At 39.0% G+C, this 13362-nt stretch overlaps 1 protein-coding gene across 1 annotated transcript; it reads left to right on the top strand.

The window, feature by feature from the left end:
* The first annotated feature begins 911 nt into the window (after positions 1-911).
* Positions 912-12964, top strand: psme3ip1 (proteasome activator subunit 3 interacting protein 1). The gene is made up of 8 exons (XM_056261159.1): positions 912-977; positions 1824-1889; positions 1971-2093; positions 5848-5946; positions 6488-6609; positions 9817-9956; positions 10299-10372; positions 12102-12964. Exons 3-8 carry the CDS (start codon positions 1979-1981, stop codon positions 12305-12307), a joined length of 756 nt encoding a protein of 251 aa, XP_056117134.1. The 5' UTR covers positions 912-977; positions 1824-1889; positions 1971-1978; the 3' UTR covers positions 12308-12964.
* Positions 12965-13362: the final 398 nt, after the last annotated feature.

Genomic DNA, 13362 nt, shown 5'->3' on the forward strand with positions numbered 1-13362 from the left:
CCGTTGCAATAAACAGGGTAATAATTTTTGTTTTCATTAATTCGCCGAAAATGTTTTTCAATGTTTTAACAAAATGCTATTTATTTAATAGCATGTTGATATTAAACCTTTTAACATGATATTAAATTGACGTGTCTCTTTTCAGTTCATTCGTTCTCTCGGCTCTTTTCCGAAAGATCCGTTCCGACCAATTCATGAACAATCGTTCAACTCGGTTTAGTGAATCGGTTCAATCGGTCCATTAGTGATTCAAAAGAATGATTCGTCGTTTGTGTCGTCGCATATCTCCAGCACATGATGCGGGACCCAACCCCTCCTAGCAACCAGTAAAACAAACCAAATTCTGCTCAAGAGATAGCGTTATGTAAACAAATTTCCAATTTGAAATTTATAAATCAAATGCTGTGTGTAACATGTATCTTTGACATCTTTGTTAGGCTATCCAGTCCAGTCGTTTATTATATCGATAAAATAAAAACTCAAGTGATGTAGTTAATCCATAGATATGTTGCAACTCAAAAAACGTATACATACAAGCTGCTTCAACACAAAGAAACAAAAATCTGTAATCTCTAAGATAAGTTCACTGGCATCTACAATACTAACACCTTTGCTTTTCTCTACTGTGTTAATTAATTGGACAGGCAAAACCAAATTAGAAGACAACTGGAAAAACATTGACATTTTCATAAAATTAACAGGTTTAAACATATTTATAACATTTAAAGCATTCAGTTATTTTCCCCTTTATTAAAAAACTTTCAAAGTAAAAGGAAATTAATTGTACTTTTTTAACTGTTTAAAATTATGTACACTCAAATAATAAATAATAATAATATGACAATTGATTCTCGAAAGCAAAACTTCCCCATGAAAACTACATTTCCCGTTAGTTAATGTTGTTCCTGCGTAGGAACTACGTGCCCTTAGCAGTTGTTGCTGAGGGATGCTTTTACCAAGACACAAAACCGGACTAGGTAAATATCTGATACCATTTCCTTCTTAAAATAATTATTTATTCCTTGTCTCTTCTTTGACTTCGCTCATTATTTGTCTGCCGTATAAAACAAACCGACTTTAGCGTTATATAATGTGTGTTAAACGAATAGTTGTATAACTATCACTGCTTGCTGATCCAGTAGTGAGTGCGATCAAAACCTTGCACGCTCGACTTCAGATCAATATTAGGCCCTGAAGCTGCGGTGCTGTCTCATTAAAATAATACTGCAGTATTCCTTGCATGTATTCAAAATAAAGTGACCGTACGAAGTCACTGACCTCTCTAACCCAAATTGCATTATATGTGTCGTTTTTATTTTGTTTTGATGTTTATTGTTATCACAATACTACTTGATACGTGATGTTTTTTTTATCATGCACATTCCACGCTGATAGTGGAAGTGTTGATAAGCCATGGTTAGAGTTAGATTCATATTTAAGATTAATAATAGAGTAATATTTTTTTGTTCTCTGTGTGTTCCTAGCATGTACTGTTCCATGTTCCATGTTCCATGCATATACTGGCTATCATACTGTCACTTTAAAATCGTTTTAATAGCAGAAAATCAAAGAAATAGGTACGTCTGGATCTGGAATTTAATACTCTCAGTGTTCAAATCCAGCACTAGGGGGCAGTGTTTACCTTTTCGTGCAGAATCTGTCACCATTGCTCAGACCAAAATCCACTTAATAGACCCGGAGCTTAAATTATATTGTGCTTCAAATTCCAAATGAATATTTAAATGCATTAGTTCTGCATAAATTTATGATGTGGGCACCAATGATCACAATTTTTTATTCTCTGTCTATGAATCTCTGAACAGAATCTCCTGCTGATGACTTCATGAACTACCTACAGTTTTTATCCTGATTAAATAAACAGCAATTTGGTGAGTTTTGATGCATTAAATATATTGATAAATGTGGTGATCAATACATAAATAACTCAAAAGGCTGCATGTGTTGTGTAGGTTCTGCCATGGCAGATGGTGTGGACCTCAGCCGAAAGTTTGTGTCAGAGTCTGAACTAGACGAGCTAAGGAAAAAAAGACAGGAAGAATGGGAGAAGGTCCGCAAGCCAGATGACCCGGAGGGTGAGATGTTCACTTTGTCAGCACCAATCACACAAATTAAGAGGCTTAAAGGAGTAGTTCACTTTCAAATAAAAATGTCCTGATAATTTACTCACCCCATGTCATCCAAGATGTCCATGTCTTTCTTTCTTCAGTCGAAAAGAAATTAAGGTTTTTGAGGAAAACATTCCAGGATTTTTCTCCATATAATGGACTTCAATGGCAACCAATGGTTTGAAGGTCCAAATGTCAGCCTCAATGCAGCTTCAAAGGCTCGACACGATCCCAGCCGAAAAATAAGGGTCTTATCTAGCGAAATGATCGGTCATTAATTTTTATTTTTTTTAAATGTATATACTTTTTAACCACAAATGCCCGTCTTGTACTATCTCTGAGATGCGCCACACATTACGTCATCACGTTGAAAAGGTCATGTGTGACATCGTTAAACATCCAGGATATGCACACGTAAGGACCATTTTAAACAATAAACTGACACAAATACATATTAATTTGTGTCATTCAACATACAATAACTTTGAATGGTCCTCCTACTCCAAACTTGTAAACACTGGGTCTGTACTTCCGACTGTCACACGTGACCTTTCCAACGTGGTGACGTAATGGATCTCAGAGATAGCACAAGATGGGCATCTGTGGTTAAAAAGTCAACAACAAAAAAATGTAAAAATTTTTTTGACAATGACCGATCACTTTCTCGGCTGGGATCGTGTCGAGCCTTTGAAGCTACATTGAGGCTGACATTTGGACCTTCAAACCGTTGTTTGCCATTGAAATCCATTATATGGAGAAAAATCCTGGAATGTTTTCCTCAAAAACCTTAATTTCTTTTCGACTGAGGAAAGAAAGACATGGAAGATGACATGGGGGTGAGTAAATTATCAGGAAAGTTTAATTTGAAAGTGAACTACTCCTTTAGTGGTAGGCATTAAAGGGGTCATATAATGGTACATGCACTTTTACAAGGTGATTGTACTGAAATGTGTGTTGGCAGTGTCTGTACACAACCATCATATAATGATAAAAATCCATCCAGTGGTTTTGTTTTAATCTCCTTATATGTTTTCCCCTGCCTCAAATCGAGCCGTTCGAGCCTGTGACGTCACAAGCTCGCACACCCCTCACACGATTGTTGATTGACAGGAGCGTTTCAACACAGACCCGCCCTCGCTCATGAGGGAGCTGTCAATCATAGTCTGCGCGGTCATTGTTGATATGCTGGAGCACTGTCTATGAGCAGAATGGCGTCTAAGCGATTGTGGTGTTTTGTTCTTGGGTGTAATAACGAACACAGCAGTCATTTTAATGTTCCTAAATCCGAACCGCTGAAGACGCAGTGGCTGAGTTTGTTTTCGAAGGGAATATTCCCCACGAGCAACGTCAATGCTTTCATGTTTGCGCGAATCATTTCACACACCAGACTGCTTTATAAACGAGGATCAGTATAAAGCTGGATTTGCTAAGAAGCTGCTCATGAAAAAAGGATCGGTACCAGATATTCGTGTTCCTGCTGAATCTCCAGAAGACCGGAAGTGAGTGTAACGTTTTATTAAACTTTATATTAATATATTAATCTTTGCAAATCGCTAGCTGCACGCTTCACAATGAATGCGTCTAAGGTTTACACTCAGGGTACATTACGGCATGTTTTCTATGTAAGACGTTCTCAATATACACTCACCGGCCACTTTATTAGGTACCCCATGCTAGTAACGGGTTGGACCCCCTTTTGCCTTCAGAACTGCCTCAATTCTTCGTGGCATAGATTCAACAAGGTGCTGGAAGCATTCCTCAGGGAGTTTGGTCCATATTGACATGATGGCATCACACAGTTGCCGCAGATTTGTCGGCTGCACATCCATGATGCGAATCTCCCGTTCCACCACATCCCAAAGATGCTCTATTGGGTTGAGATCTGGTGACTGTGGAGGCCATTTTAGTACAGTGAACTCATTGTCATGTTCAAGAAACCAATTTGAAATGATTAGAGCTTTGTGACATGGTGGAAGTAGCCATCAGAGGATGGGTACATGGTGGCCATAAAGGGATGGACATGGTCAGAAACAATGCTCAGGTAGGCCGTGGCATTTAAACGATGCCCAATTGGCACTAAGGGGCCTAAAGTGTGCCAGGAAAACATCCCCCACACCATTACACCACCACCACCAGCCTGCACAGTGGTAACAAGGCATGATGGTTCCATGTTCTCATTCTGTTTACGCCAAATTCTGACTCTAACATCTGAATGTCTCAACAGAAATCGAGACTCATCAGACCAGGCAACATTTTTCCAGTCTTCAACTGTTCAATTTTGGTGAGCTCTTGCAAATTGTAGCCTCTTTTTCCTATTTGTAGTGGAGATGAGTGGTACCCGGTGGAGTCTTCTGCTGTTGTAGCCCATCCGCCTCAAGGTTGTGCGTGTTGTGGCTTCACAAATGCTTTGCTGCATACCTCGGTTGTAACGAGTGGTTATTTCAGTCACTGTTGCCCTTCTATCAGCTCGAACCAGTCTGGCCATTCTCCTCTGACCTCTGGCATCAACAAGGCATTTCCGCCCACAGAACTGCCGCTCACTGGATGTTTTTTCTTTTTCGGACCATTCTCTGTAAACCCTAGAGATGGTTGTGCGTGAAAATCCCAGTAGATTAGCAGTTTCTGAAATACTCAGACCAGCCCTTCTGGCACCAACAATCATGCCACGTTCAAAGTCACTCAAATCAACTTTCTTCCCCATACTGATGCTCGGTTTGAACTGCAGGAGATTGTCTTGACCATGTCTACATGCCTAAATGCACTGAGTTGCCGCCATGTGATTGGCTGCTTAGAAATTAAGTGTTAACGAGCAGTTGGACAGGTGTACCTAATAAAGTGGCCGGTGAGTGTAATTCATAATCCCACGTTTATACTGAACAATGCGTTATGGTTATTGTGTTATTGAGTTACAAATGGTGTATGTGCAGAACAGAGAGGCGGGGTGAGCAAAGCTCATTATCATTTAAAGTCATATGCACTGAAACGGCGTGCTGAAAACAGAGCTGTTTTTGACCAGGTAAAATAAGTGTTTTCTTACAATACTAATGAGAATTTTTAATTAAAGTATATTACAAACTAACATGACCCTAAAGAATCATATTAGCTTGTACAAAAATGGCATTATATGACCCCTTTAAAGGACAAGTTCGGTATTTTACACTTAAAGCCCTGTTTTAAGATCGTTTCTGATGAAATAGAACGGTTAAGATTAAAATTTGGACACATGCTGCTGGCCCGAGAATTTTCGGTTTCTGTGGTTGCACCCCCCCACCTCCACAATGGTTGCATAGGTGCACTGGAACAATCCTTCCTAAAACGCATTAAACTTTAGTTTACAAAGACGTGAAACTCACCGAGTGGTCTGGGGTGTTCACTGATATGCTCACACAAAAATCGCTGCAAAAGATGCTTTCCAACAGGTTTTATCGTAGTTTTTGTCCAACTCCATTGACTTGACTTGGGACAAAAACTACGATCAAACCCGCGTTTTAGGAAGGATTGTTCCAGTGCACCTATGCAACCATTGTGGAGGTGGGGGGGGTGCAACCACAGAAACCGAAAATTCTCGGGCCAGCAGCATGTGTCCAAATTTTAATCTTAACCGTTCTATTTCATCAGAAACGATCTTAAAACAGGGCTTTAAGTGTAAAATACCGAACTTGTCCTTTAATTCTCCCACGTGCATTGCAAGTTTTGACTGTTCATTCTCACTGCACCACAGAGGCCCCTGAGGAGGCGTACGACCCTCGATCTCTCTTCGAAAGGCTACAAGAGCAGAAAGACAAGAAACAGGAAGAATATGAGGAGCAGTTCAAATTCAGTAAGCGCTCATGCTGCTTTCCTCCCATAAACATCATCCCTTTATTTCTATCAAAAACAGATCTTTCAGATGACACGCATCGCACGGGCTCAGGTGGCTTGCCTCTCCCATCTATATTTGACCTCATTTTAGGGTTTATCCGTCACCGTTTGTGCAAAAACATGCGTGTGCTTGCATACACATGCGCTGGTGTGTGTTTGAGCATGTCGGTGGGTGTCTATGAGTGTGAACAGATGGGAGTGATGGAGATCAAAAGCAGGTCTGTTCTTGCGGGTGCTGATGGGAGACTGGCATGATCTTAGCATCTCGGCTTTATCTCTGTATCCCTGGTGACAAACCCACTCTCGGTCTCCCTAGCGACCATTGCTGCTCCTATTGCCGTTGATTCCAAGGGTGTTCTTGATCTACTAGCATGGTGGTCATATTCACAGACAATAGAACTGTTCATGATTGAGAAAAAATTCAATTTTCATGACGCTCGGTTCCTCAAAAAGAACCGTTTATGGAGTCTTTTTCATTCTATTGTTGTGTTTCTCCACAGAGAACATGGTTAAAGGCCTGGATGAAGACGAGTCCAGCTTTCTCGACGAAGTCTCTCGGCAGCAGTCTCTAATAGAGAAACACAGACGGGACGAGGAAGCTAAAGAGATAAAAGAATACAGGATATCCTTTTGCACCTTAAAGCACTTGCAATATTACTGTCATGCACTCTTGAAAAAAATTGACAGGGAGTTTTGCTTTCTGCCTGAGTCTGTCTCTATGTTCACCTTCGTTAAGCTGATGGTAGAAGCTTCAGCTGTCAAGCGCAATGATGGCTGGCTGGTGAAAAGTAAAAAAAGAGTTCTTGTACCTTGTTAGTGTGCATGTTCTCAAACGAGACAGCCTCAAGAGGAACCCGACGCACTGACAGAAATTCATGCTGGCTTGGCAAATGGCTTAGAGGTTTGGAAAACAGACAGTCTCTGTGTGTTCAGTTTCAAGCAGTTAACTTTGTTTTACAGATGGATGTTTTTGGACTATACCTTGTCATGCAAAACCTTTCACATAAAGAAATAGAAATACTTTTCAAAATTCATACGGAATGGTCGCGGTAATAATTTCGAGAAGAGGTCTGAAATCAAACTTCTTTAACTTGACAAGGCGTCTAAAAATAGACAAGACGCTGAAAAAGTAGCGAAATGTGCCATAAACGGGCGTAATTTTCACCACTTTTTGCCAGCGCCGATATTGTTCCCACCACTTTTTGAAACATCTCGCGGCACGGATGTAATTAATACAAAAGAAACACCTCCGGTTGATTAGCAATTTGTTCGTTTGTGTAAAATAAGACGCGATCTGGTGCATACTGAGTGCTCGTTGCAGCTGTTATCAGTGGCGGAAGGCAACAGTGTTCTCTAGGCGCTCGTGCATAGTCTTCACACAGACAAGCGCTTCAATCTATGGTTCAAGGTGTTTAAAAACCTAGAACCTCTAGCACGACATGCTTAACAAAAATTCTACCACCCGTGCATTCACACACAAATGTTCAGTGCGGATCTACTTATTATTCACTAATGTAAATACTCTTGAGACTAACAATGTATTGTATAATAGAAAATGCAGGGATGAAACTATCACATATAATAATAAAATAAACTCAATGTACTATTGAAATTGTTTTCTGATATTCTCAAATACACACTCATACACACTCCTGTCCCACCCACTTTTTAAAGCAAAGTTGCCACTGGTTGTAAAGACCTGTTCACACTAAGAATGAAAACTATATTAGCAAACACACGATAACGGTCTGTTTATTATGAGCGTGCGCTGCAGTTATATAGTCTGTCACTTTAAATTCTAAAGTCAGCACGAAACGGAACTTGCGTTTGTCTTTTCTTTCCTATTGTGACACATATCCAAGATCTTCTCAAACAAGAAAAAATGTAGGGTGGGACTTGATTTTGTCCAACAGGAATTGATTAAATCCAAAAGGTTGTCCTGCCCTCGTGCCAGTATACACATCATCAGAGGTCCTGTCCCAAATGGCACTTTCAGCCTTGTGGCTTCCGTGTGCGCATGTTTGTTAAGTCTATGAGACCCTAGGGTCTCGGCAGTGTCCTATTTGTCATTTTAGGTTTCAGAAGGGTGTTCGTGAGGGCCCTCTTTGCGGCCAATATGCGCCCCCGGTGTGCACTTTTGCCGAGCCCGCACTGAAGCGAGCTCTGCAGCAGACTTCAACAAATACTGCAATATTCCATAAGAAAAGAATTGTACATTATTTTTCGTTCTAATAAAAAAATCGTTCTAAATTGCCATTCGCACAGGACAATAACTATAAAGTTTTAATAATCGTTTGATTCTATGGGAATAGGGAAGTCCACACTAAGGTCAAAGAAGAACCATAGTTGGAACCAATTTCAGAGCGATTTTTCCAACTGATGAACGGTAAAAACAATGACAGCCAATCAGAATCCACCCGACTTTAACGAGCTTGAGCATGGTGTACTGTATACGGTAGGGTGTGTTTGTTTGGGTCTCGACTTCAAATATCAAGTGTTTCTCAGAAATCACTTACTGCACCTTTAATTATCATAGTCTTTGGTTTGAAGTTTGAACTGGTGCTAAGGTCAAAGATGTCCATCTAGCGCATGTTTACATAAAAAAAGTCGTCAGTTTTTTCAGTTTCTGCTTTATCTTTTCAGCGCCACAGAAAGAAAACATTTTACCAGCAGATACCCTGAACTCTCAAACCTTGCTCACTTGAGGTATACAGGTTCCAAAAACATTTAGTAAAACTTAAATTTAAACACATTTTCTTTTTTTTTCTTTTTTCTTTATTATTAAAAATCACATAAACTAAGTGGTCCATTCCCTTGTTCCATTAAGATTTATACAAAGTGTTTTATTAAGATCTAGTTTTTTTTAGCAATTTAAAATTCTTATAATATGAATAATATTTAATGATTATTCAATTCAATTAGATGGAAATTTACTATTAATTGAAATGTGTAAATCTTGAAAAAAGGCTCAACCTTTTTTTGAGTGTACATACGTACAATGACTCCCGAACAAATGACTCTTTTGAGCTGTTTCTTTGAATGAACAGATAGAGAATGGTTTGAATCAATTATATGAATCCTATGCAGGGCTGAATCATGTTTTGTGTCAGTATTATTGTGTGTGTGTGTGTTTGGTGTGTAACAATGAATTATGAATTACAGCAGATTGTTCCACATTAGCACAAATTTGTTGCGTTAAACTATCGAAATCAAAGGTCATGCTTTTATCCAAATCATATATAACATACAATTGATTTCTCATCATGTAACATCTAATACGATCAGATTTTCTCTTCTGCCAATCAGGTATGCCTGTAGATAGAAGGTTGGAGGATGCGTTGTCGTGGCAACTGAAACCTTTCTCTGGGCTTGATAACTGCATCTAAAAGCACTGCTGAGAACCATGATCTGTAGAATAATACAGTAATGTGCCCTAATTCTACTAAATTTGCCTCCCGTGGAGGCACCAAATTCTCTTACCTGTAAGTGTGTCAACTTTTTAGGCCATCTGTATGCACTAAACGAAGAAAGGAAGTAGGTTTGATTGCCGTGGTAGCTTCTGTGGTGACTTTTTTGAGCGTTTGCCCTCATTATCCTAGCTTCCTCATCTGTCTGTGGGTTTAGTTTTGTTTGTGTGCTGTTAAAGTGGGGCTCTCCAAGAAGTTCATTTAGGTTTATGAGAACGTTTCATTATAAAAGGAAAAACTGCATTTGTCTAGTGGCTTACCACAACAGCAGGGTCGGAAAGTATGATTGCTGTGAAGCTTACTCACAGTTTAATTACACCTAAGTGCATGTCAGTGATTTTTCCTTAACTAGTGAACCTCACAGCGCTCTGCAGAAGCTGGCAGCCACCGAGAGCCAGAAGAAGGAGCCAGAGAAAAAGGCAGGACCCAAACCCTCAGAGACCCACAGAACCAGTCACCTGTCTCAGGCCCACCTGCTGGCTGGGGCAGTGAAACGACGCAGGTACCTCAATGTCTATTCAGTTATTATAGTTAGGCCTGGTTTCACTGACAGGGCTTGGATTAAGCCAGGACTAGGCCTTAGTTCAATTAGAACATTTAAGTAGCTTTTAGAAAAACTGCCTTAGAAAAAACATTAGTAGTGTGCATCTTGAAACAAAACAATGGCACTGACATATTTTGAGATAAGTCAGTTAAGTTGCTTTCAGTTTAAACAGCTCAAACATGCATTTTAGTCTAAGACGATCTGTGAAATCAAGCATTAATGTATTTTAAACCTGTAGAAATCTGAGACTGCATATTCCTTATGTATAATGATTTATGATTAATTTTTGTCTTTGTACAGCTCATCTCAGTCCTCAGAAGGGAGTAAAAAGCAGAAAGTAGAGGAGACGGTAGCCGGCAATGGCAGTCAGACAGGTGAGCATTGTAGTGTAATGCTGCCTTCACTTAATGTAATTATGTAAAGTTATTTTCAGATCATTATTGGATCTGTAACTGTTTTAATTGCTTTAAAAAAAGTTCATTTTTTTAAAAGTATTTTAAAAAATGTTTTAGAAGTTTAATACCTGAAACTTACGACAGTGCTGTGTTTTATGGCAGAAAATAATTTTGATGACTCATTTTGTAAAAAAAAAACATGTACACTACTGAACACTAGTTTTGGGTCAGTTTTTAAGAAATTACACTTTTATTCAGCAATGATGCATTAAATTGATCAAAAGCAACAGTAGAGACTTTTACATTGTTACAAAAAATATCTATATTCTATTATTATTTTTTTAAATTTCTATTTATTAAAGAATCCTGATTTTTTTTTTTTAAATAATTTTTTTCACAAAAAGTTTAGCTGCAAAACAGTGATAATAATAAGAAATGTTGTTCACACTTTAGGGTCCAATTCTCACTATTAACTAACTATTAACTATGACTTTTGCCTTAATAAACTCCTAATTACTGCTTATTAATAGTTAGTAAGGTAGTTGTTAAGTTTAGGTAATGCATAGGATTAAGGGATGTAGAATATGGTAATGCAGAATAAGGCATTCATTTGTGCTTTATAAGTACCAATAAACAGCCAATATCCAAGTAATATTCATGCTAATAAGCGACTAGTTAAATACAATAAATTCGTGACCGCGCGTATAGGGAGCAGCGGTGCTGAGCGCGCATTCTACAAGATAAGACATTTACCAGACGTTTAGTCTGTTGCGCAACGAATCCTCCGCCATCGTCACGCGATCAGTGAACTGTGATTCGTGCTGCACTGATTGCAACGGCAACTCGCGCTGGATGAGCAGAGCAGACTTTTGCATTAGTTTATAATGGTTTTTATTTTTTTATAAAAACAACAAAACGATAGTTTAGGCGAATGTGAGTGTAGCGGTGGAATATTAATGGGGATATCGCGAGACAGCTTTTTCACTCGACGAGAAATCTCGTCATATTTAGTCTCGCGAGATCTCGTGGCACGAGATCTCGTCACACCCCTACTATTAACTATGACTTTTGCCTTAATAAACTCCTAATTACTGCTTATTAATAGTTAGTAAGGTAGTTGTTAAGTTTAGGTAATGCATAGGATTAAGGGATGTAGAATATGGTAATGCAGAATAAGGCATTCATTTGTGCTTTATAAGTACCAATAAACAGCCAATATCCAAGTAATATTCATGCTAATAAGCGACTAGTTAAATACAATAAACTGAAGTGTTACCGAAATTTTTCTTGAGCACCAAATCAGCATATTAAAATGATTTCTGAAGGATCATGTGATAATGAAAACTGATGCTGAAAAATGATGCTGAAAATTCAGCTTTACCATCACATGAATAAATTTGAAATATATTAAGATAAAAAAATTAAATTGTAATAATATTTCACAATAGACAATCATTGTAAGTGCATTTGTCAACACTTTTTTTTCTTTCCAACTGACAAAAAAATTCGGTGGCATTTGACAGCGCTTGTATTTTACCTGGAATATTTCTTTAAATAATGTAAATGTAAACGTTTTGTAATATTTACTGCTAGAAATCAGGAGAAACATCATATTGATTCACCTTCCCATATTAACCTGCCACGTCAGAAGTCAAATGCATCAGAGAATGCGTGCGCTCTATGTGCGTGTATTGTTTTGTGTTCTCAGAGCAGGAGGCGGTTGAGCCCAAATCCCCTGGCGTGGACGTGACCCGCTCGGGCGTTCTCCACCTGCCCTCCGCCGCTGTATGCGTGGGCATCCTGCCAGGGCTCGGCGCTTACTCCGGCAGCAGTGATTCTGAATCCAGCAGCGACAGCGAAGGTAGCGAGATTGAGATTGGCTCTCCCATAAATCGCTACAGGCTCTTCAGATAGACACACTGACAGAACACACTCACTCACTATCACCTGTGCTGGCCTAGGCTTGGGTGCCGCCCCCTTGCCTTCTCAGCGGCGCGATTTAGCTAGATCGACTAAAACGATTTAGCTCTAGGTATCCGTTATTTCAGTGTTGGATAAGGCTGTTTAGTACACTTGCTTGATGTTTATTAAAGGCTGTAATGTTAACTTCTATTGTGGTTGATGATGTCTTGTGCTTTCAAAACATGACACTTCCCCCATCCTCCTCATATTACGTTCTATACAGTTTAAACCCCTGGCAGCTTAACCTGGTGACGCACCTTCCCATCTACCCACCCTTGCGGTTTCTGCAGAGCTCTAGTGGACAAGGGGACACTGACTGACTGACTGACAGCTGTGGATCAAGAAGACATGAAACATTTAGTCCAAATCTTTTACCATCACAGGACAAAGCAGACATATTATGGGCTTGTTTGAAGATGTTGAAGAAGTCCTGGTTGAATTTTACATTTGTTTGATGTTTCTTTTTTTTTTTTAAGACAAAATGCTGCAATGCTAAGAATGCTGGAATTTTCAAGAAATGTGCCCTATAAGGACATGAATCTGTGTTTGACTGTTCACTGGGAAATAACCAGTGATAACAGAATGGAAAATAAATGTGTTTCTCACGTTTTTCGGCTTTTTTTCTCTTTTTTCTTATCAACATAAAACCGCTTTCAAGACCCATTTTAGTTCTGTAATAATGTGAGTTTCTGAGTGAAACTGAATATTCATTGAGGAAAAATTAATGGATTGTGGAAAATTTCCATACGAGAATTGAGCCAGACTTGAATGAATTTTTACAGTTAATTGTGGAGAATTACTCCCCGCTTGAAATGCTGTGAGCTGTGAGGCTTTTTGAGGGTAAAGGTTAATTTCGCCCCCGGAAGCATTTTAGTGTTTTAATTATTTACTTAAGTAAGAGTAACCTTTTTTTAATATTAACGTTAATCGGCATTAATAGAGTTAGCTAGTGCTAATGAAGATTTTTAATGGGCTGCAGTAACCTAAAACAATGCTTAAATAGCTAT

The sequence above is a fragment of the Rhinichthys klamathensis genome, unplaced genomic scaffold (genome assembly GCF_029890125.1).
Source record: "Rhinichthys klamathensis goyatoka isolate OS25496 unplaced genomic scaffold, OSU_Roscu_1.1 h1tg000181l_1, whole genome shotgun sequence".
Lineage (NCBI taxonomy): Eukaryota > Metazoa > Chordata > Actinopteri > Cypriniformes > Leuciscidae > Rhinichthys > Rhinichthys klamathensis.